The sequence below is a fragment of the Camelus dromedarius genome, chromosome 3, assembly GCF_036321535.1.
Source record: "Camelus dromedarius isolate mCamDro1 chromosome 3, mCamDro1.pat, whole genome shotgun sequence".
NCBI classification, from domain to species: Eukaryota; Metazoa; Chordata; class Mammalia; order Artiodactyla; family Camelidae; genus Camelus; species Camelus dromedarius.
In genome coordinates this window covers 5,308,384-5,329,691 of record NC_087438.1, presented here as the reverse complement: position 1 = coordinate 5,329,691, position 21,308 = coordinate 5,308,384, and the positions used below count along the sequence as shown (strand labels likewise).

At 42.1% G+C, this 21,308-nt stretch overlaps 1 protein-coding gene across 2 annotated transcripts in view; it reads right to left on the bottom strand.

Moving 5' to 3' along the window:
- Positions 1-21,308, bottom strand: part of ADCY2 (adenylate cyclase 2) — a 378,996-nt gene that overhangs the window by 83,678 nt on the left and 274,010 nt on the right. For both annotated transcript variants that reach the window (XM_064479397.1, XM_064479401.1), the window contains exons 12-14: positions 20,211-20,291; positions 12,300-12,369; positions 9,232-9,329 (exon numbers count right to left, since the gene is read on the bottom strand). In XM_064479397.1, the coding sequence (XP_064335467.1) occupies positions 9,232-9,329; positions 12,300-12,369; positions 20,211-20,291 (249 nt within the window). The remainder of the gene's footprint in view (positions 1-9,231; positions 9,330-12,299; positions 12,370-20,210; positions 20,292-21,308) is intronic.

Here is a 21,308-nt window from a genome sequence, read left to right as displayed (position 1 = left end):
TTGTAATACAGTGAGTTTCATAGGCTCTTGTTTTCTGGAATGCATTTTAATTTTTGTTTTTAGGAATAATCATTCCACCATGAAGATGGTGGATATAGTCTCTGGACATTCTAGAGTTGGATCAAACAGCTATATGAGAGTCCGAGAGAAAAATAAGGGTGTTAAAATTTGACTCCCACATTTTATAATGCTCCACTGGATACAGTGAAGAGCACCTGGTGATCTTTTTTCTGGATGCATCTCATGTTCCCTACTTTGCTTTTTCTCAAATGTCAGAATCCATTAAAGCGGGACAAGGAATTGGTAAAGGAAAACAGTGATACTAATACCATTGTTTTTTGTTTTGGTGGAATGGATGACATGTGCCCTTTAAAGCAGGAATGCGCATTATCTTAAAAGTATGTTATGCCACAACTATCAGATGTGACTCAATAAGAAACAGAAAACCCAAACAGACCTATAAAAGTAAAGAGATTGAATTAGGAATTAAAAAACAAAGCAAAAATTAAAACTATTCACAAAGAAAAAGCACATTCTCAGATGGCTTCAGTGGTGAATTCTACATAACACTTAAAGAAGAATTAATGCCACTTTTTCAAAACTGCTCCAGAAAATAAATGGGATGGAACAGTTACCAACTAATTCCATGAGTCCAGTATCACCCTGATACCAGTATCAGACAAGAACATCATAAGAAAACAAAACTGGACACCAATATGTCTTACAAATATAGATACAAACACCTTTGATGAAATATTAGCAAACCAAATCTAGTCCATATAAAAAGGATTATATACTATGACCAAGTGGGATTTATCTGAGAAATGCAAGGTTGGTTTAATATCTGAAAATCAATTTATGTGATACAATGTATTAATACGATAAGGGGAAAAAACCCCACATGGTCATCTCAAAAGCTCAATAGGAAAAAGTCCAACCCCCTTTCATTATAAAAACCTTCAGCAGATGATTAAAAGGGATTTCCTTTATCCTGATAAAGGGCATCTATGAAAAACCGACAGGTAACATCACACTTAATGATGACAGACTGGATGCTTTCCTCCTAAGAGCATGAACAAGAATACTCGTGTGCTGTGGCAACTTCTATTGAATGTTACACTGCAGGTTCCAGCCAGGGAAAATGAAATAAAAGGCACTAAATGGGACAGGAAGAAGTAAATTGGTCTCTTCAAGTAGATAGTATGATCTCATATGTAGAATATGATGTCATAACTTGAGATCCAGACCCAGAGTGGCTCACTCTCCCTGCTGGGTGCCACCAGGGGCTATCCAGTGCTCCAGTCCATGACACACTGACACTCACGTCTGTTGGATGTAACTTTCACCCCAGGGAACAAGAACTACCACGAGGCGAAGTAATGGTTGGTCTAAAGCTCTTAATTATAACCATTTACCCTTCCCGTTCTGTCAAAAGCACGTTCAGGCTCATTAAGCACACCAAGTTGTTTGTGTAATACAATCAATTTTAATTAACATTCTGGTTGCAAAGCTGTTTTTTTTTAACATATAGGCATAATTTGATTTATATACTCTGAAAAACAAACTTGACTCTCCCTTGTCAGGAGGCAAGAAAAATTACACTTTTTACTGGTAATTTCTGACTTTGGCACTTTAATCAAGTGTATTGTTACATTATATGGCAAAGGCTGATTTGAGACAAGGTGCTTTCTCCTCTCTCTTTTTCCAGCCAGTTTGTTGCTTACAAGTGGTCCCAATGGAGACGACGAAGCACATTTGCTGACAGAAAAATCCAGCAGAGATATGCATCCTCTCTCCAAAAGTCTAAAAGTTATATTAATTATAAACCATTTCTCTGGGTAAATAATGGTGTTTTTCTCTGGAGTTCTATTTAATGTGATGACTTTCATGTGCCACCTCCCTCTGTATCCTCAGCTTCCTCCCCCAGGAATGACACAGATCAATGCTCTGTTCACATCTGTTACACAGTGTTTAACAAGGACAATGAGAACTGAGGGATGAAAACTCTTCCTTATAGTCAGCAAGAAATAATACCCACCCCCCTTTTAAGTGACAAGTGATAGAACTTCAAAATGAAGGAGAATTTGGCAAAAGAAAAAAAGAATCAAAAGGTGAAAAGGCATTTAAATATCCATCACCAGGACAGATTACAGCAGCCTTTCCCTGACACTCAGACTTAGCAGCTTTGTGATGTTCTGGCCACTTGAAGGTCCTGTGATGTGGGAAAGGGAAAAAGGGTTCCATCCGGCAGAGCAAAGAGCTTCCATTTCATAGCAGCATAAGGACAGAAGACTTGAATTTTCAGGAGGTCCACAGTCTTCTCTTTCTACACTCACTCCTTAGGTGAGCTCATCCCCTCCCACAGGTATCCTAGCTGTGTGCTGATTTTTCTGAATTACGGCCCCACCCCTCACTCCCCCATGAACCACGGGGTCACACATGCGCTTCTTGCCTCTGCGAAGCCCCATGGCCTGGATGTCTAATACGCACACACAAACTGATGCCTGGAGCTGTGCCCCTCATTTCATGCCCCTCTCCAACCTGTTCCTTCCCCAGGATTCTCCCCCTCTGTAAATGACTACCCAATTTTTCCAGTTGCTCAGGCCAAAATCAAAAGCCAAAATTAACAAAAAAACCCCCACAGAACTTCTCTTTCTCATTCTTCATTTCCCATCCAGTAGCAAGACTTTTCTTACAGTTCTTAATAATGTATCCCAGAATTTGACCACGTTTTACACCTCCACTGCCACTCTAGTGCAAACCATCATCTTACACGGTCTTCCTATTTCCTCCCACCCTCTTCTGGAGCAGCAAGAGCAATACTTTGAAGCACCACTAGATCATGTCCTCAGCTGGGAGTAGTCCAGGGCTCCCCATCACGCTCAGCATCAAGTCCAAAGTTCCTCCAGTAGCTGTGAGGGCCAACACGCCCCACCTCCTGCAGGTTCCTATGCCCCCATCTCCACTGCCCTCCCTGAACTCACTCTGCTCCCACCACCACTCCTTCCTGGTCCTTGAACACACCTGTGGCTCCCATCATCTAGAATGTTCTTCTGCCAGATATCCACATCATTCCCATTTCAATTTACTCAGATTTCTGTTTCAATATCACTGAGTCAGTGATGTGTCTCCAACAGCCCTCATCTGAAATACCACCTCTCCTCAACTCTACAGTTCCCCACTGTTTTAATTTTTCTCAAAACTTATCACCACTAAATAACTGATATGAATTTGTTTATTACATCATTGTTGTGCCCCCAATAGAGTGTAAGTTAAATGAGAGAAAGGACTTTTGGGGGTTACTGCTGCTTTTCCAGCATCTCTAGCTATGCTTGGTATAGAAATACTACTACTCAATAAATAGATTTTGAGCGATTCCACAAATGATTGGCTGAATGCATGTATAAATTTCTCTTATTTATTTTTACTTCTATTGCAAATTCTCAGAATATACCTCTAGATGCAACATAAAAGTACACTGTCCTGTTTCACTGAGTAAAAATGTTCAGCTCCCTTTTGATTGCTGTTGTTCCTCAAATCTTACTACACCAGGGACGAGACCACTGTGCCAGGAAACTACAACAAAAATCACTTTTTATGCCTGGAGATAGTACTGGTTTTCATGAATTCCATTTTTTCCTGATATCAGAATTTTCAGAGAGGCACCCTGTCACACAGACTAAAGGCTACATATTCCAGCCTCCCTTGCAGCTAGGTTTGTGCATGTGACTAAGATCTCAGTCTTGAGTTATAAACCAAAGTGTCATGAGGCAGTTTCTGGAAGGCATCCTCAGAGATGGCAGGTATAAATGCTTTTTGAACCTCTGCTTCTGGGTCTGTTCATTGATCCTGTTGCTCAGAATGTGGATGCTATCATTTTGAGAATGAGGGTGAGGACAAAAGTCTACAGAAAGTAGAGCTGTGTGCTGGAGGGACTGAGGAGCCCAAGGAATCTAAGGGACAGAGAATCACCCTACCTCTGTCTTTGATCATGGGGAAGGTGCTAAACTGCTAATGACCAGGCTACTAATTTTGAGGCTTTTTCTTACTTTCAGATGACCTGAATCCAAAGTTGAATATTGTTCATCTCAGTAAAAGCTACATGGTTCATTTATCTCAGACAGTGAAAATTATCTTCTTTTTATTTGCTTCTCTTTTCTTTCTTCCTTCTTTCCTTCCTTCCTTCCTTCCTTTTTGCTTTGCTCTAAGATTCACACTCACTGCATCAAAGTATGCAGGGAGTCATTTACTCTCATGGTACCCAAACTTTGGCCCCACCAATATGGCTGCCCACCAAAGCAAACTGCCTTCACGATAGTTATTCACTATCATTTGTGTATAGAAATCCAAGTCTGCTTTCAATGGACACGAACAATTTTACCATTAAACTTTCTCCTATTTTTTTTTCCTTTCTGAAGATGAAAACAAATTGAGTGACTCTTTTGAAATGAGTATTAAAGAATTAATAAGCATTGATTATTGACATGAGTAATTGAATGCATATTAAAGAATCTAAGTAGACGAAGTAGTTCTAAGATATTTAAGACTGTAATTTGCTAGTAATTTTCCTTAAGGAATAATTATTCTTAATTTTACTTGGGCTAATGAAACACATGATATTTAACTGAACTTTATTGGAAAAAATTCATCTTTATTTTAGTAATTGTCATGCCTGATTTAACATAATCTACTTAGTTTGGCAGACAATATGAGGGAGACTACTAATAAAATGCAAAAAATTCATGCTTGATCATTTCTAGCCTTTGAAGGTTGCTTACATTTCTGATAAATTTATAGTACAACGCAGACAGAAGTGAAAAAAAATTCCAAAAAAAGAAGCCAACTAATAATTTAATTACATCTGTTCAAAATCTGAGACCAGATTCAAAAACTATGGGCCAAAAAGGGATGATGTAAGGCCCTCTTTCAGGGAGATACTTCCTCTTACTGGTCTTTTCAAGGTCACAAATTCCTCTATTACTAGTTATTCATTCACTTGTTCCTTTATTTATTCACTTCCTCACTCATTTAATCATTCCTCTCCTTTCTCCCCCCCAAAAACACAAGGCAGTTTACCAAAAGGAGACCAAACCAAACCAAACCATAATTCAGTATATTTAAAAACAAGTGAGGGTGTATCAGAAAAAGTGGGAAGCACCATTATCTCAATGAAAATGCTTCATAGAATACAACAAAATTATTATTTTTAAACAGATGCACTCATAGCAAGGAAGAGCACACACCAGACATACAGAGGGTATTCAGAGCAGGAAGCTGCGAGGTGTTGATGCTAAATGGCCCGGGGGACCAGGGGCTGATACAGGCCTTAGGGTGTGACGTGTAATGTCTACAAGGTAGGTGATGGTCACAGATATTTTAGTCGAAAATTAGAACTGAGCTCTTGAATACAGTCAGAAGCCATTAAGCGCTGTCCAGCCAGGAAACAGGAAACATAAAAACTACGCCCAACAGTCGAGTAATTTTCAGGGAAGCCGACTGTACGTGTAGGGTCATAAGTGGAAAAAGAGTAACCTTGGAAAACTAAGACCCCCAACCCTGACCCATATTATGGGGCTAATGAAATTCACGTGACCTGTTTAGTAAAGGAATCTTGACCTAAGGATTTTAAAAATATATTGTGAGTTGCACTGGTGAACCCCAGAGGTACCTGGCAGAGACACAGTGAAAACCACATCACAGTGATGCCTTAACGACTCAGAACATCGGAGGTTACCATGGACCAAGACCCTTGCTTTGATGAACTTGCAGTAGAAGTGACAGATGACACCAAAGACACACATGCCCATGAAACAGACAACAGGCAGACTAAATAACAGGATTCACACATATATGAACATAAATAACATAATAAAACAGGTCACACCTTCAGATAATATGTTTCAAATCTGAAAATAAAAGGGAAAAAGTAAATTCACAGGTACAATATAGAATTACAGGAAAAATTCAGATAAAAGGCTTCTTAGATATGAAAAAGTGGGTGAGGAAGCCACCAGAAGGCAACACAAAGAAGTAAAGAGGTGGGAACTTTGAGGAAAAATGACAGGACCTGGAGCACAGAATGAACAGCACAATATACAATTATTAAGAGTTTCAGGAGGAAAGAACACAGAAAAGAGAGGAGAAGCAATACATAAGGTGATACAGGCAAAGAATCACTGAGAACTAAGCAAGGACATGAATCCTCAGATTGAAAAATAATCACACCTTGTCACTTAGGGAAATAAGGACAAATACGTATCTAGAAGCCATGTACTAAAAAACCCAGCCACCCCCCCCCCAACCCCCCCTCCAAAGCACACATAGAGAAAGACAGGTTGCCTGAAAAGGCATGTAATGGTGCTGACAGAAGACATTTCCTTAGCAACAACAGAAGTGAGATTCAGTGCAATAATAGCATTGCAATCCTAAGGGGAAATAAGAGTTAATCTAGAATTTTATACCCAAACTATTATTCAAGCGCCAATGCGACATAAAGCAGATAAAGATACTTCAATACAAACAAAAAATAGGAGCTATTACTACTCACAGATCATAAAGAAGAGAACTAATACATGACGGACGTCAGCAAGAACAAACTTGATGAAACAACTTTTAAAAAGCACCGATGAGCCAATAGAATGGTAAAGAATGTGGGTAACTCTAAATAAATACTGACTATAATTACCATCTGGAATTAAAATCCTAAGAAACAGTTACACAGAAGAGACATAAGGATTAACTTTAGGCTTTATTAAATTAAAAATATATGTTAAGATTTCAATGCCAATCATTGAAAGAAGAATATATAGGAGCCCCCCCATCTGCCATATATAAAATATTCCCCATTATATATATCTGTATGTATTTCCTAACCAGTCAAGGAAAATTAAGAATAGAGAAAACTGGATCCGTCTTTCGGAGGTTAGGAGGATGGGGGATGCGGGTGTGGGGAAAACCAAAGAAAAGCAAAGTAAATGAAACATGAAATAAGAGAGTAGAAGTAGGTCCACACACAGCAATAAACGAATTAAAACACAAATGGAATAAAGTCATATTAATATACAAAAAGATATGAGATCTTTTTGAATAAATGAAAAATAAAAACGGATATTGTTTACAGGAAATACACTCAACCAATAATGGCCCCAAGAGCATGGAAATGCGCATACAGTAAATACGACAGGATTATCGTTTGTGAAGCCTGGATTGTGTGCAAATGCACATTTATTACATTAAGCGCTGTACTTTTTCTGTATCTTTGAAATATTGCACAGCAAGAATATTTAAAAGGAAAAAAAGAAAAATTAGGACATTAGAATAAAAGAAAAGTGAAGGAAAAAGACTAATATAATAGGATATACCACACTACAAGGCTGGTACAGAAGTGCAGGTCTTAGCACTCTTAGAGGCGTCCACAGACCTTATTCTGAGCTTTCTAACTGCCAACACAAAGAGGAAGAAGGACCCAGCACCTATTTCACAGTGTTCATGCTCAAAGTCCAACTTGTTGTTCAAGAGAAACACAATAATTGGTAATGATGCCCGAGAAAATGAACTTCCACGGGTTCCCATAAGCAATGCAACAGAAAAGAGACAAGAAAATAAAAGCAAAGACAGAGATGACGTCAACTTGATTTTTTTTTTTTTAAACACTGTCATTTCATGACAGGTTTTTCCTAGTCCCCAGAAGTCTTTCTGTCTTCTTTGGTCTGGTCGTTTATAATGCCCTAGTCATGGTCTCCCGTCCCAACAGCAGGAGAGAAACCCTATCTTCACCGTGACATAGAAAATATAAAAATACTCCTCCAATAGGAAGATGTAGAAAAAGGCAAGACCTTATCTACTTCAGAGTATCAACAAGGGCCTGCGTCCCTGGGTGACACCTGCTTCACCTACATCACTTTCTAAATGCCCCTCTCCTATTCAGTGAGCCTTGTCTGTGCAACAACAGCTGAACTTAAAAGCAGCTCAATTTGTTAACATTTTTGCTGATGGAACACTGATAGGCTGACAGATTTCAGTCAAGGCTGTGTAGGTCGACAGGAAGAACTCATCTGGCGAACGTATTTCAATGCTAATTTATGGGGGAGGGAGGGGACGCCCAGTGGAACTTCTTCTAAAAGTGGGTGGAGAGCTTTGGAACCATACATGTATGAGGAACACTTTGATTTGTCATTAATCTACAAATACCTGGTATTGGCTCAGTGCCCAGAACACTGTTTGGTGTTGTTTGGAGTACAGAGGGGAAGGCAGACCATTTCCTTCTAGTTTGCTCACATCTTCATAAGACCAACTGTAACCCAGCCTCAGCAACTCAAGTTGCCCACAAATGCGGGCGGTCCTGCTGAAGTTAAACGCAACCACACAAGGAATGCCAGCTAGACTGGAGACGGTCACTGCGGCCTTTGCAAAACACGCAATGATCAGGGGAAAGGAAACGTGTCTTAAAAGTTCCTTCTGATCCCCAGCTGTTGGAAGAGGGACAAGAGTCTTCTTTTCCTTTAGACTGTACAATGAGAAAGAATCCGTTTCTTTAAAGGAAGTCAGCTGACTTAAATCGCACTCACTAAGAAGGTACGAGGGAAAGACGACATAGGAATCAGAGTGATTCCTGGATTTTCCCAGTAGGTGGACAAATGTGAAGATGTGCAATCTGGTTACTCAGTTCTCCTGTCTGTTCCAGGTCTCTCTGGGGAGGGGCGAGCTGGACAGGGACTCGCAACCATCAGAGACGGCGGAGAGGGTGGACTTGAGGGAGGGGAACATGAGGTCAGGACGGGTGGGTGGGCAAGTGAGCCCACTGCAGGCTTTGTCCTTTCAATATACAACAGGGTTACTTGTTTACTAGAGGCAACATCTGGTGATGTTGCCCTTTCTGGGTAAAGTTGATTGGATTATGTTTCTTACACATAAGTATCAGCATAGTATGGAAATCAAAGTAAAATGGCTAAATTTATTTAAAAACATCCCAATAAGGTGAATCAACATGTCCACCTTGAAAATCCAGAATTACTGTAACTAAGTGTGACACGCGGGTAGTGGGGGGCGCTCAGCTTCGTGGATCCTGAATTAACCTGCCCCGCCCTGCGTCCCCTCCCTGCTCCCCCCTCCACCATGTTACATAAGCGCTCTGGTGGAAATTATCCATCCTCTCATACCCTTCAGTACGCCCGGGCCCCAGCAGAGAGGCACGCCCAGTGAGAACCGCAGAGGAGAGCCGTGCGCACTTACTTGGGTAACACCAGGATCTGCACGATGAAGATGCAGAAGAAGATGAGGCAGGCGCAGGTCACGTAATACTTGAACGCTGGCAGTGCCGTGGCTCGGTACTGACGGGAGGAAAGAAACCAGGAATGAGGGGCTTTCTAAGAGAAGGGCTGAAACGATCATCCGGTAGCCTGACCGTATCTAGTTCACGCATCACACTCGTCACTTGTAGATTGTGGCAAAACATGAGCTAAGGACAAGGGCTGCTCATCTCCAGCAGTGTGAGCTTCCTCCCTCCAAATGAGCGGTGAAGGAGGGACTCTGACGGCCATGAGTTTTATGAGTCCAACTGTTCAGAAACCCATTTAAAGGCACTCAGATCACTCCATCAAGGAGAGTGGGCACCTGGCCAGGAAGATGAGTGAGGGGACTGCAGGGACGTCACCTGCAGGTGTCCCGGTTCCCTTGTGGGTCTGAGGTCCCCGATTACTTGGGGAAAGCAAATCACTTCACGTAATAATATTTTACTTTTGAACACTATTGAGGAAATGCAATTTCCTCATTTGATTTAATCGTTTTAGTATTTTATTTTATTATAGTGAGTGAATTTACAAGACAGAAGACCAGCAGGCTCTGTTCTAGGTCTCCGATCGTTCTGTTTGCCTGTCTGGGGCTGGCTGCTGGACACCCTAGCTACTCATCCAGCATAATTGGCAGGTTCAAGCAACTTTCCATAACATCGAGGATCATAAATGGATCAATGTGGCTGCCTGGTTGGGACTGTCCCTGCTTGAGTTAGCCGGACAAGCTGGCCAGTGCTGCAATCATGATGTGATAGTGGTCTGTCACATATCACCTTTATGATGGTGATGGTGTGCTGGGTACTCTCCACGCTTCCATGGACTAACTCACTTAATCCTCACAACAACTGCCAAAGACAGGAACTATTATTGTCCCAAGTTTTGGATAAAGGAACTTTGGACCAGAATGACTGATTAACATTCAGAAATACACAGCACATGGCAAAACCAGGATCTTCATCCAGGTAGACTGGCTCCAAACCCAGGCTTCCAACCGTGAGTCTCTACTGCCTCTCAAAAGAGGGTTCTCTAAAAAAATGAATGGAAATAAAGTGTTTGTGGCAATGCTATAGAAACCTCCTGACAACGCTGACAGGTTGCATTAGCTACATCTGCAGTTTCCCAAGTGCTGGGAAGTTAGGTGTGTATTTCTTGGGTTTAGCCTCCGGGGTTTTGGTGTGGATGGCGGATCTCTGGTGGTCTGACTCCTCCCCTCTGTCTTGCTGTCTTTTACCCCTCCTGCCAGCCTGAAGAGCAGGCTGGGAATAGGAGGACAGAAAGTGAGCTTGAGTCTCAGTGCTGTCTAATGTCTGCCTCAGAGCCGGCCTCTGCAAATGCTCACATGGGGAACGTCAGCAAAAGCTTCCTGTTTGAATGATGATCACTTTCTGTTTACTAGAATATTTTTGGGTGAATTTTGTGACTTAATAGCCAGGATAATTTACATCCTGATGAAGAAGCTATATTAGCATAATTACTAAAATGTGATCATGTTTTATGCTTTCAATTATGCCCTTGTCTTCTGCGCTGTGTATAGAGACATGAGTTGGAACCTCTCCATGGTATTAATAAAGGAAAGGAGTGGTATTAATAAAAGAAAAAGATTTTTATCAGGAAGGAAATAATTTAACATTTAAACAATAAGTAGTCATTAATGTATAAGTTGTTCAAAGATAAAATAGCCATTAATAATAATAATAATAATAATAATAATAATAATAATAATAATAATAAAAATAATAAAAAATTATATAAAACAGCAATTTGGTAAACTTACTGCAGTCAAGGCTCTGACTTAGAAGCACACAACTGACCTTCTTGGCCACTAACTAATATAAAAGACAGTTCTGGTGTAACTGTAAGATCCAACCTTAACGAATTGTGGAAGGATTTTTGATATGTGGTATGTCCATTTCAATATCCATAAAACAATGAACTACATTTCCTCAACAGAGTTTTACTATCATTGCAGTGACTGCTGCCACTAATATGGTAGCTTTTGTTCAAATTAAGGCTGTAATTATATGGCTGGATGATGGACATCTTACCTCTAACCTGTTTCTTTTCTAGATCGACACAAAACAAAAGGCCAACCTGGAACAATTGTCCTTTCTGCTATAATTACTTAATTTATTTTAGCAAATCCATGTTAAGCTTGACATGTACAAAGTAAATGTCCACCTATTTACCTGTGCCTGAAATAGCTCTCACTTTGCGAGTCATAATGTGAAACTATTTAGATGCAACGAAACTTAAAAGTTTAGGGTTTCTAATTCTCCCAAACAGGGGATGAATGTAAATCTCATGCTTTTATCAAAAATTTAAAGTAATTTGTATAAAGACATTATAAACTTATCAGAAAGGATTTTGCCTCCCTTTTAAACCTTTTCCTTTTTTTTTCATTTTTCAGCTTATTAGGTAGAATTATTATAGTTTGACTGCACATACACATTATATTGCATGTAAATACGTATATACAATATACTGCACATATTTTTTAGTTTACATATATGTACTGATCATTGCTTCTAAGAACAATTTAGAGCTTTAGCTTTTTACTTACATAGCTATCAAAGGAATAAAGCCAACCATAAAATAAGAATCAACAGAATGTGGTGATCCAGTCATAAAGGACAGACAAATGTGCTTACACATGTTCAAGAAATCGATCATCTGTCTTCCTTTTAAAACCTTTTCTAAGAAAACTTTCCACTGAGAAAGCAAAGTACTAACTCCTTCCCTTTGTTAACTCCATCGCCCCACGTATCACAGACAGCATTTACTACCAGGGGTGTTGAGAGTGGTAACAAGACAAAGACAGACATGTAGCAACAAGAAATGTGGGAAAACATATCTGCATGAAGCACCACAGGAAAAGCTGGGAAGAAACCTGACGCGGTTAGAAGCAGTTTAAATGTCATGAGTGAAAAAAACATGAATACAATTCCATGGTGGAATTTTTTAAAAGTAATATTTTGGCAAAATGATTGATTTTGAAGGAAAATAGCTTACTTCTTTCTCTAGTATTTTATTGTAGAAAAGTAACGAGATTCTCTGAATGTCTTCGGACTTGAGCCATTGCCTGGAAACAAAAAAGGACAGACACATCATAAAACCAAATCTCTAACCAAACATCTGGAACTATTTTTTAAAAATGACTTGCATTCTTCTTTCTTCATAATGCCAAATAACTGGATATGGAATCCAGGTTTGTTAACAGGATCTGCAAAGACATTTTTCTTATTCAGACACTGCCTTGTCCTCCTTTGAAAATTCTATATGACAAATCAACTGTCATACCCAACTGAAACTCAAGTTATTCAACTTGAATAATTAGGGAGATAAGTCACCAAAAGGACTCAACTGTGTCAATAAATTTACTACCGGATGTTTTACTGAAACCACACAGCAGTTTCATCCCCTAACGGATTTGGTTCACAGAGAAGCAGTATGTTTCTTAGCTTACGGTGAGCAACACACCCCAGAGCATCAAAAACATTCAGGGTGGCTTCACGCTCTAGGCAGGAAGATTTTACTCCTTTCACACTTACTAAAGGTACTTTCATTGTCATGGTTTTCATTTCTATAAAGTAAAAAAAAAACAACTGTGCTTGAATCGTTTTCGAAAACTGGGTAAAAATTCTAACATGAGAAGCAATCAGTTCAGACCACTAACATAGTACGTTGCTGCAGGCACACAAACACATGCATCCCCCTCAGATGTTGAAAAATAAAAATTATATGAAAGTAAGCATTCTTACATGTTGACTGACTTTCAGAAATCTATTTCAAGAAAGCAGTTGAGCTAGAGAAAGACCTTGGAGACGAAACCCTTCACTAGAACGTTGCGCACACTCACAAGTTAAACAGCCACACCGGGCGTGTGATCGTGCCAGCTGGGCTCGCGGTGGCTGACACAGTCACACATTTTGCAATAAAATAAACACAGCATTTTATGGAATAAAGCTTAGTGAAACAGACAGATACACATTCTCGTAATCATGAGTACAGAAATGTAAGAAAAAACTGTAATCTACGCACCAAGAAAAGTATCTGCAAATAAACGTTGACGAAATAAATAACCAACTGGGTTAAGTCATTACACTGAGGAATTTTTATTTCTACTTTCTGATGTTTTAAAAATAAAGACTTTTAAGATTAAAAAAATAATAACCTGAATTACATATGTATATGCATGTAGTATATATGCATAGATACCTGCATATATATGTAACTATACATCTATATCTAGACATATATCTATATATAGATAGAAAAGGTATATATATATAATTTCTAGACAGAAAATTATGTTTTATGTATATAAAATGTTGTACGTATGCAAACAATGATCAATTCCCACGAATTCTCAAATATGGTATTTTTCCAATCCACTGGCCATATTTCTGTGGATTCTGACTACCTGCGATGTATTTGGGAGATAAAGGTAAATAGGGAACACCTTTGAGGATCCAGGAATAAAGGCCAGGTGAGCTGTCACACATCACCCTGTGATCAACAGGAACAGTCACCTCCCGATTGCAGATTCGGGTCTGAACGTGCACTGACGCTTCACACTAGGATTACCAAGTTAACCCAGGAGGCCAGCGCGTTTGAGGAGGAACATCTCCAGGTCCACCCGGACAGCCACGGGCCCCGGGCCTCTGGGCAGATCCACAGACTCTCACGCGCGTGAGCTTAAATAATCCAGGAGACGAAGCTACAGTCAGTGCAATTTCAACTGAGGCACAGAAGCCAGGAATGGATTCTAGAATGATTGGCATTCAAAGTGAGATCTATAAAAATACTTCTTGATTCAAGGTATCAGTGAAATGAACTTTTTTGGGGGTGTTTCTTATGACTGCACCAGGTGCAGAAATATGGGACTAGTTGGAAGAATCAAAGGAGCAGAAAATGAAATGCAAGGTACATGTTCACGATTCTCATTTTAAGAACTGCATACTTGTTCTGGATATCAAACTATGAATATTGTATGCTGGTAATTTATTAAAAACAGTTTTCTTCTTTATTGAGAATGAGAAGTCTAATCCAAAAATGCTCCTGGATAATATAAACTTGGAAATAAAATATGGGTGTAATTTATGAAGTGGAAATAAAACCAGCTCCACACTAGTTAGCAGGGCCCCCATATTTCCAGTCTAGGTTGTGGTTACCTGTCTGTGACCCGCACATGGACAGGAGGTGCTCAAGACCAGGCCTGACCTTCCTGGTGTCCCTGGCACCGAGCACAGGTGCTAAGGCTTGATCCCTCAGGGAAATGACTGAATTTCAGTTGTTGGTTTTAGGTATTAGCCAGTAAGAATCTTTGTTGCAAACAGTCACGCTACACAACTAATTAGCCATAAGGCCGCGCCGTTTTTGCCACAATAGATGAAATCAATGGTTGATTCAGTTTTGGATTCATTACACTAGAAAATGATAACATACCAATTTTTGCAAATTTTTCATCTCTCCATCTGTCAAAAACCAAAAATGTACCAAGCTGTGGCACATGTATAAAAGGCGGCTAGTCATCCACAACCGTCTTCAAGACCATTCACCACCGGTTCTTTGTCTGATTCAGATACAACACCTTGTTCTCTTGCCATGTTCTCTACCAGATCCATCGTGCAGTGTTAGAAGCTGGAGGTAACAGAAGAATCAACTCCCATCACTCCTCCAGAGGGGATGGCCGCGTGATTCCTCATGGGTATAAATTTCTCGAAAGTGGTGAAAATTTTTTTTGCCATTTGACAGCAAAGGACATGATGTGGACAGAGTTGTAGTATTTGGCACAGAATTTGGTTCAGATGACTTGGTGAACTGTGGGGACTGGGCGTGACAGGACACGTCAGTATAGCTGAGCTGCGCATCACCAGGTATTTACGTTAACACACGTTGGTAAGAAACAGCAGTGTCCCTCCACTGTTCGTTCTACTCGCAGGGAGATCAGAAGAGACATGGAGCAGAAGTTGTTTATATCCTAAAGAACCCATGTTCTACATTAGGTCCCGAATCCTTGGCGATGGACCTTGAGAAAGAGAGCATCACTGCTTTCTCTGAGATTCCCTCAAATACAGCCACGACCCTGTATCTACACACATTTCAAGGGCACCCAAATATCTTTGGTATTTTTATTTTTCACAATCAGATCTTTAAAAATTTTGTTATTAATGTGTCATGATGTCCATTTTAATGCCTCTTTCTTCATTTTATTTTCTTGCTCCTTTATGGTAAGACTGTCTTATACCGGTTAGTCCTGAAGCAAAACCCCTTGCAGCAAAGATATTTAAGGAAAGAACACGGGACACACAGCTGTGGCCTTTGCCTGCCTCTTCCCACAGCAGGTGGAGTGTGGCCTGTGGCTTCTTCCTTGGAGCGATGACTGATGGGCCTAATTCTTCCTCCCTCGTCCTCAGAGTGAAGGAGAGTAGACCCTGCAGACCTCACGGTGTCTGTGGTCCTCTTATCGATTTGTAAGAAACTCAGAGATGTCTCCTGTGACTTGGGTATCTGGAACAGGAAAGGTCTGGGTGGGCTGTTAAGATCAAATATTCTGGGGAACCGGAACCACAGAGAGAAGAGAGAATCTGTGTGTGTTTCATGCACGGTCTCCTGACATCGGTCCTGACCCATGTGGTCTCCGGCCTGGAGAAAGTCAGCCCCACCCCTGGGCTGTAAATAAGTTTCTTTATCAATTTACGTGCAGTTGTTTTGGGGCTAGGCCGAGGCCAATAAAGACAATTCTAAACAAGATCCTGACTTGAGGTGAGGAGCAGAGATATCCTGAAATGTAGGATGCAGGTTCCGGCAGCAGAGGGGAAGCTAAAGCAGGGAGAAGGCCACCTTCCTCTTGTTAATGACAGTGGAGTGTTTGTACTCCCGCCAGCTCACGCGTCGGAGGCCTAACCCTCCGTGTGGCTGTCTCTGGAGATGGGGCCTCTGAGGGCGTCAAGTTAAATTAAGTCCTAAGGGTGGGGCCCTGACCCAAGACAACAAGCGTCTTAGGAAAGAGGAGACACTGGGGAGCTTGCTCCCTCCCTTCCTCTGCGCGGCCCCCAGCAGAGGCCACACGAGCACATGGCATGGAGGCTGCCCTCTGCAAGTCAAGGCGAGTTTTCACCAGACACCACCGTCCAGGCACCTGATCTCTGACTTCTAGACTTCAGAGCTGTGAGAAGACCAGTTTTGTTGTTTAACCTGTCCAGCGGGTGGCACTTTGCAGGGCAGCCCCGGATGACTGACACTCCTCCCTACGCGGCGCTGCATCCCTAGGCCTGCCTGGCCCGGCTGTGCAGCGAGGCCCTGGGTGACCCTGGGGCATCGGGGAAGGGGGTCCCTGGGCCCAGAGCTGCTGTCAGTGATGCTGGACAGGAGGTCTCTCTGAGTGGAAGCTGGAGCCCTGTCGTCTGCCGGTCACCGAGTCGTGCACGGAGGTCCCTCCACTCACACGTAGCTCAGCTGGGATCACCCATCCTTCATCACCTCCGCAGCACCCTTCCTGCACCAAGGGGCCCGTGGTTCTCCCCTTTAGAACTTTTTACATTACCTCTTTCTTAACTGTTGTTTTTTTTTAAACAAATGTGGGAGAAACCAACATGGCAATCTCATTCTGAGTATTAACTATCCAGCACACACATCTGTAACGAGATGACTCTCCCAGGAGCGCCCAGCCCCTGGAGAGAAAAATGCTGTTGCGGAGAGAATGGCCCCAGCACCCTCCACCCACAAAGCTCCCCTCCCTGCCTGCTCTGCACCTCCGACAGAAGCTTCTGGAAATCCTCCTTGCAGATACATGGTACGTGCTTTCTCCTGTCACCTCGCTGCCACCTAAAAGCTGGCGCTTGCCATCTGCCTCTGCAAGGATGAGGTCCCGAGCCACTGTGGTCGCTGACCCACAGCACACCCCGCGAGGTGCTCAGGGCGGAGGTCAGGAAGGAGGCGCTCTGTGCTCTGGGAAAACTGGCTGAACAGAGAGCTAGATACTATCAGGAGGAGACTTTATTTGCCCCATTTCTTGCATCTTCTCCTATCTAGAAAGGCACTAACACCACTAACGGTGACATTCACTCCCAGTGGCCTGCAGCAACACTCATCCCCTTTCACAGAAATCATGTATATACTGAGCTCGCCCCCTGCCTCTTCAGGCCAGTTCCTCAGAGCTCTCTGAGAGCCTGTCTCCCTGGCTGCAGTCCTCATTCTGCCCCCAGTAAAACTCAATTCACAGCTCTCCTGTGAATTTGTTTTCAGTCAACACCACGTACCCAGGCTGAGTCAAAACCTCTGCCCTGAGCTCCGTCCTTCCCGGGCACGGCCAGCTCTGGTTTGGCTCTGCAGGATTCACCGTTGGGCCTCCCTGTCTCCATGAATCCTCGACACACCACCAGAACGTATCCGATCCCACAGCCATTGCTCGCAGCCCTTCGCTGGGGCCTAGCCCCACCACTGTAAGTTGCCTCTCAGGAAATCTGACCTTCCACTCAAGCCTCTTTACCCTGAAGGCCTCCTGCAGGGTGCCGGGGTCCTGACGGTGCTGAGAACTAAGTCCACCTCTGACCCCGCGCCCTGCTACCGCATCGTGAAGCTTTCCTTCTCCTTCTCTTAGTTTCCTCCAAGATTTAGCTCAGGCGTCAAGTGTCACTTCCTCCAGAAAACTCGAGATGCTTCTGTCCAACACAACATGCCTTTTGTCTCTGCTGCCCTTCTCCACTTCACATGTCGAGACCACAGGGCGTCTGTGCAGTGATTTCTCCTCCCCTCCTGCAGGGCTTTGAGGGGTGACCCTGTGCCCTGGGTCTTGGTAAGTCTGACGCCAGCAAACCTGCTCAGTCTTTCACAAATGCTTGCTAAATGAGTAAATGAATGAACACAGGACTATTTGCGTATAAATCACTGTTTTGTGTCAACAGCAGAAAACAACCGAATGGCACATCAATCCTGGAGTCCCTGTTAAACCCTCAAGTGGAAAATCAGATAAGGTCAGAAGAACATCTTCTCAAAGAACAAGAGGAGTTAATGAGCAGGGCACAACAGAATGGGAGGGAAGCTAATTAAAAAATACATGCGTAACAGCTTCCATTTAAAAAAGTGTCTCTTTTGATTTTTGAGTACAGCATGACACTTCCCCCTATTTGATTTCGGAAACGTGTTGGGAAAATTACAACACAAGCCGTTACGCTGACGTTAAACATTACCCTCACACAGAAAGGCGGTAACCAAGCATTCTGTGCACACTAAATGCCACAGCGCAACAGACAACGCACAAACCGCCTTCATGGAAATCAAGCGAAGCCAACAACCGCGCTTCCTAAGACCCCTTTAGCAGGAAGGCTCTAGAGGGTGGGCACGGAAGTGGCTTCAGAAAGCAGGAGGCCTGCCTGAAGACCTGCTGAGGCTGATCTTGCACATTCTTTGTTTTTTTTTTTAATGAGTACTGTTATGATTGTGATTGGCTAAACTTTGTCAAGGAACAAGATTGCTTCTTTCTTCTGATGTAATTTCTTCCAGCTGGGTCACAAAGCGTCTCCTCCGGTTGAGTGAACCTACATTATACGACATCAGACCCACTTGGGTTTCCGCTGCCAGTACATTCGGGGGAATCAATGGTCCTCAGTTTGTGAGGGGCTGAGGCTTCAAGTGGGACAGAGCTGAGACCGTCTTTCACACTGGTCGGGGTACCAGGGGACGCAGAGCATCTGTCTGGGTGCTGCTGGCCTGCCCTGCGCGCTGGACGGCACTGGGAGGCTTTGTCCCTCTGGAGCGTGCAAAGCGACCAGGCAGCTGCCCACCCAAGGTGCCGGCTTATCTGAACTGCGGCTCTGACCCGACAAGACACTTTATTGTGCATACGTGCGATTTCATACGTACACACACATACACTCTTGTGATGCTCACACAAGTCCTGCAAATATGCTGAAATGAACACTTACGAGGAACACTCTAGAAGAGGCACTCATTTTGGAGGCAGAGTTCTAGGTGAAAATCATTTACACTTTCCAAGAGTCAACTCTTACAGTAAAAATTAAATACGTTTCCATAAGCATGGAAACTTTTCCATAAAAGCTTTGCGTTTGGATCTGCTAAGGGTTTCACGACAACGGAACTCAACAAACATTTATGGAGCGTGTGATGAGCACCAGGCACGACTGAGGCGCTGACCTCAGGTCCTCCCTGAATTCAGCAGGACGTGCGCGTCTAAGGAGAATCTGAAGGCTGGTGCATGTAATCATTCTGTCCGGGCCATGAAAGCCACCACCCTCTTTAAATCTTTTCTCCTGCATTCTTGGACCAGTAAATTTTTTTTAAAATGTTTTATTTGTATTTTTGTGGGGGAGATGATTAGGTTTATTTATTTATTTTTTAATGGGGGTACTGGGGTTTGATCCTAGGACCTCGTGCATGCTAAGCACCACCCTCTACCACTGAGCTATACCCTCCCCCTCCTTATTCTTGGACCACTTAAAATGACAACAGCAATTCTTAGCTTCATAGACTGAAGGATATTTTGCCCTCCAAAGAATCAGTCTTCCTCCCACTGCCTCCATGAATTCAGCTTCTAACACTCTAGTGTCACACAATAATGTTTTTCTCATGTGGAATCTCTACAGAGCTTTAAAAAATACTTACTGAATATGTTACGTTTTTCCGTCTATGATTACATATCATGTTGTTTATCAGTAAGCTACTTGGGGAGGATCTATTAGGCAGGAATTAAAATTTTTTCAGAAGATGAAATACTGTTAACAAAAGCTATTATTAAGGATGACTGAGGCGAAATGAATGATCTGTCTCAGCGAACTTGGCTTTGTCATGATAAGTATTACCGAGTTTGTGGTGAAATTCTTTTGGAAAATATGTCATTATTTTCAAAGAATAGGGTTGAAATGAGAGATGGATGATAATTTAAGATTTAAAAGTACTCACTTTTGTGCATTAATTCCATCAATTGCTTGAATCATCCTTTCATTTAATTCCTCTTCAAATCTTTTCTTTTGTGACTTGGTTCTACATGAAGGAGGAAATATTATGGGTAAGAATATCATCACGAAACTAAACAGCAAGCTCATTGCTCTGTGACGCCAAAAGCTTTTTCTGATTCTGTTAATTGAATTTTTTAAAAGAGGAAACAATAGTCCACGTGCAGCCTTGTCTCTGTTAACACAGAGCCACTCTGTGCACTGAGTGAACTGGGTGGAGTTTTTGGTGCAGTAAAACGTTGCCTTACAACTCACTTAGAACAAAATTAAAAAGTAACACCGACAGACGTGTACTCAGTGTTTAAGATAAAAGAAACTTCCGTCCTAAGAAATGCATTAGCCCTTGAATCGTTGCCTTCATAAACTTTATTCAGGTGACAGAACACACTGGCTTTGGAACCTGTCTTGCAAAAACTTGATTTGGTTGACAAAACAATCATTCCTGCTTCATGTTTTCCTTGGTCAGTTTTCAAGAATGTGCAGAGGCTGCAGCCTTATTTGAGACACGTCAGAGCTTAAGTGTATGCATTTAAACGGTCCTCAGTTTTTGAAAGCGCTGTTCCCAGAAAACCCTACTGACAGGTGCAAACCACTCACTTGGCCTCGGAAGCGAATACTCTTCAGCCGTCATATGAAATGCTTTGTAAATAAACTGTGCCAAAACAACACTGGGTTCTCCAAGGGTAACTTGACAATTAGCAGGAGAATGATGTCAAGGAGAAAATCAAAATAATGCCTGTTTTTAAAAGCTGAACAACTACTGTAAAGAGTTTATGCACAGTCTGGCCCTTCCCAAACCGGCCCGAGCCCGCCCGCGTCTGAGTCCAGGTGTGGACAAGCCCCCGGTCCGCCGGGGGTCAGCACGAGGCTTCTCCGTGCTGAGGGTGGTTAAACTGCTCACCAAATAGCCCTTCCACTCTGGAACAAAAATAATACTTTTCTGACCTTAGAACTGCCTCCCTATATAGATAAGAGTAGTATTAAATATGCAATGTCATATTTTTCTGTAATTAAATCTTATGGATTATCATTAATGAGATGGATG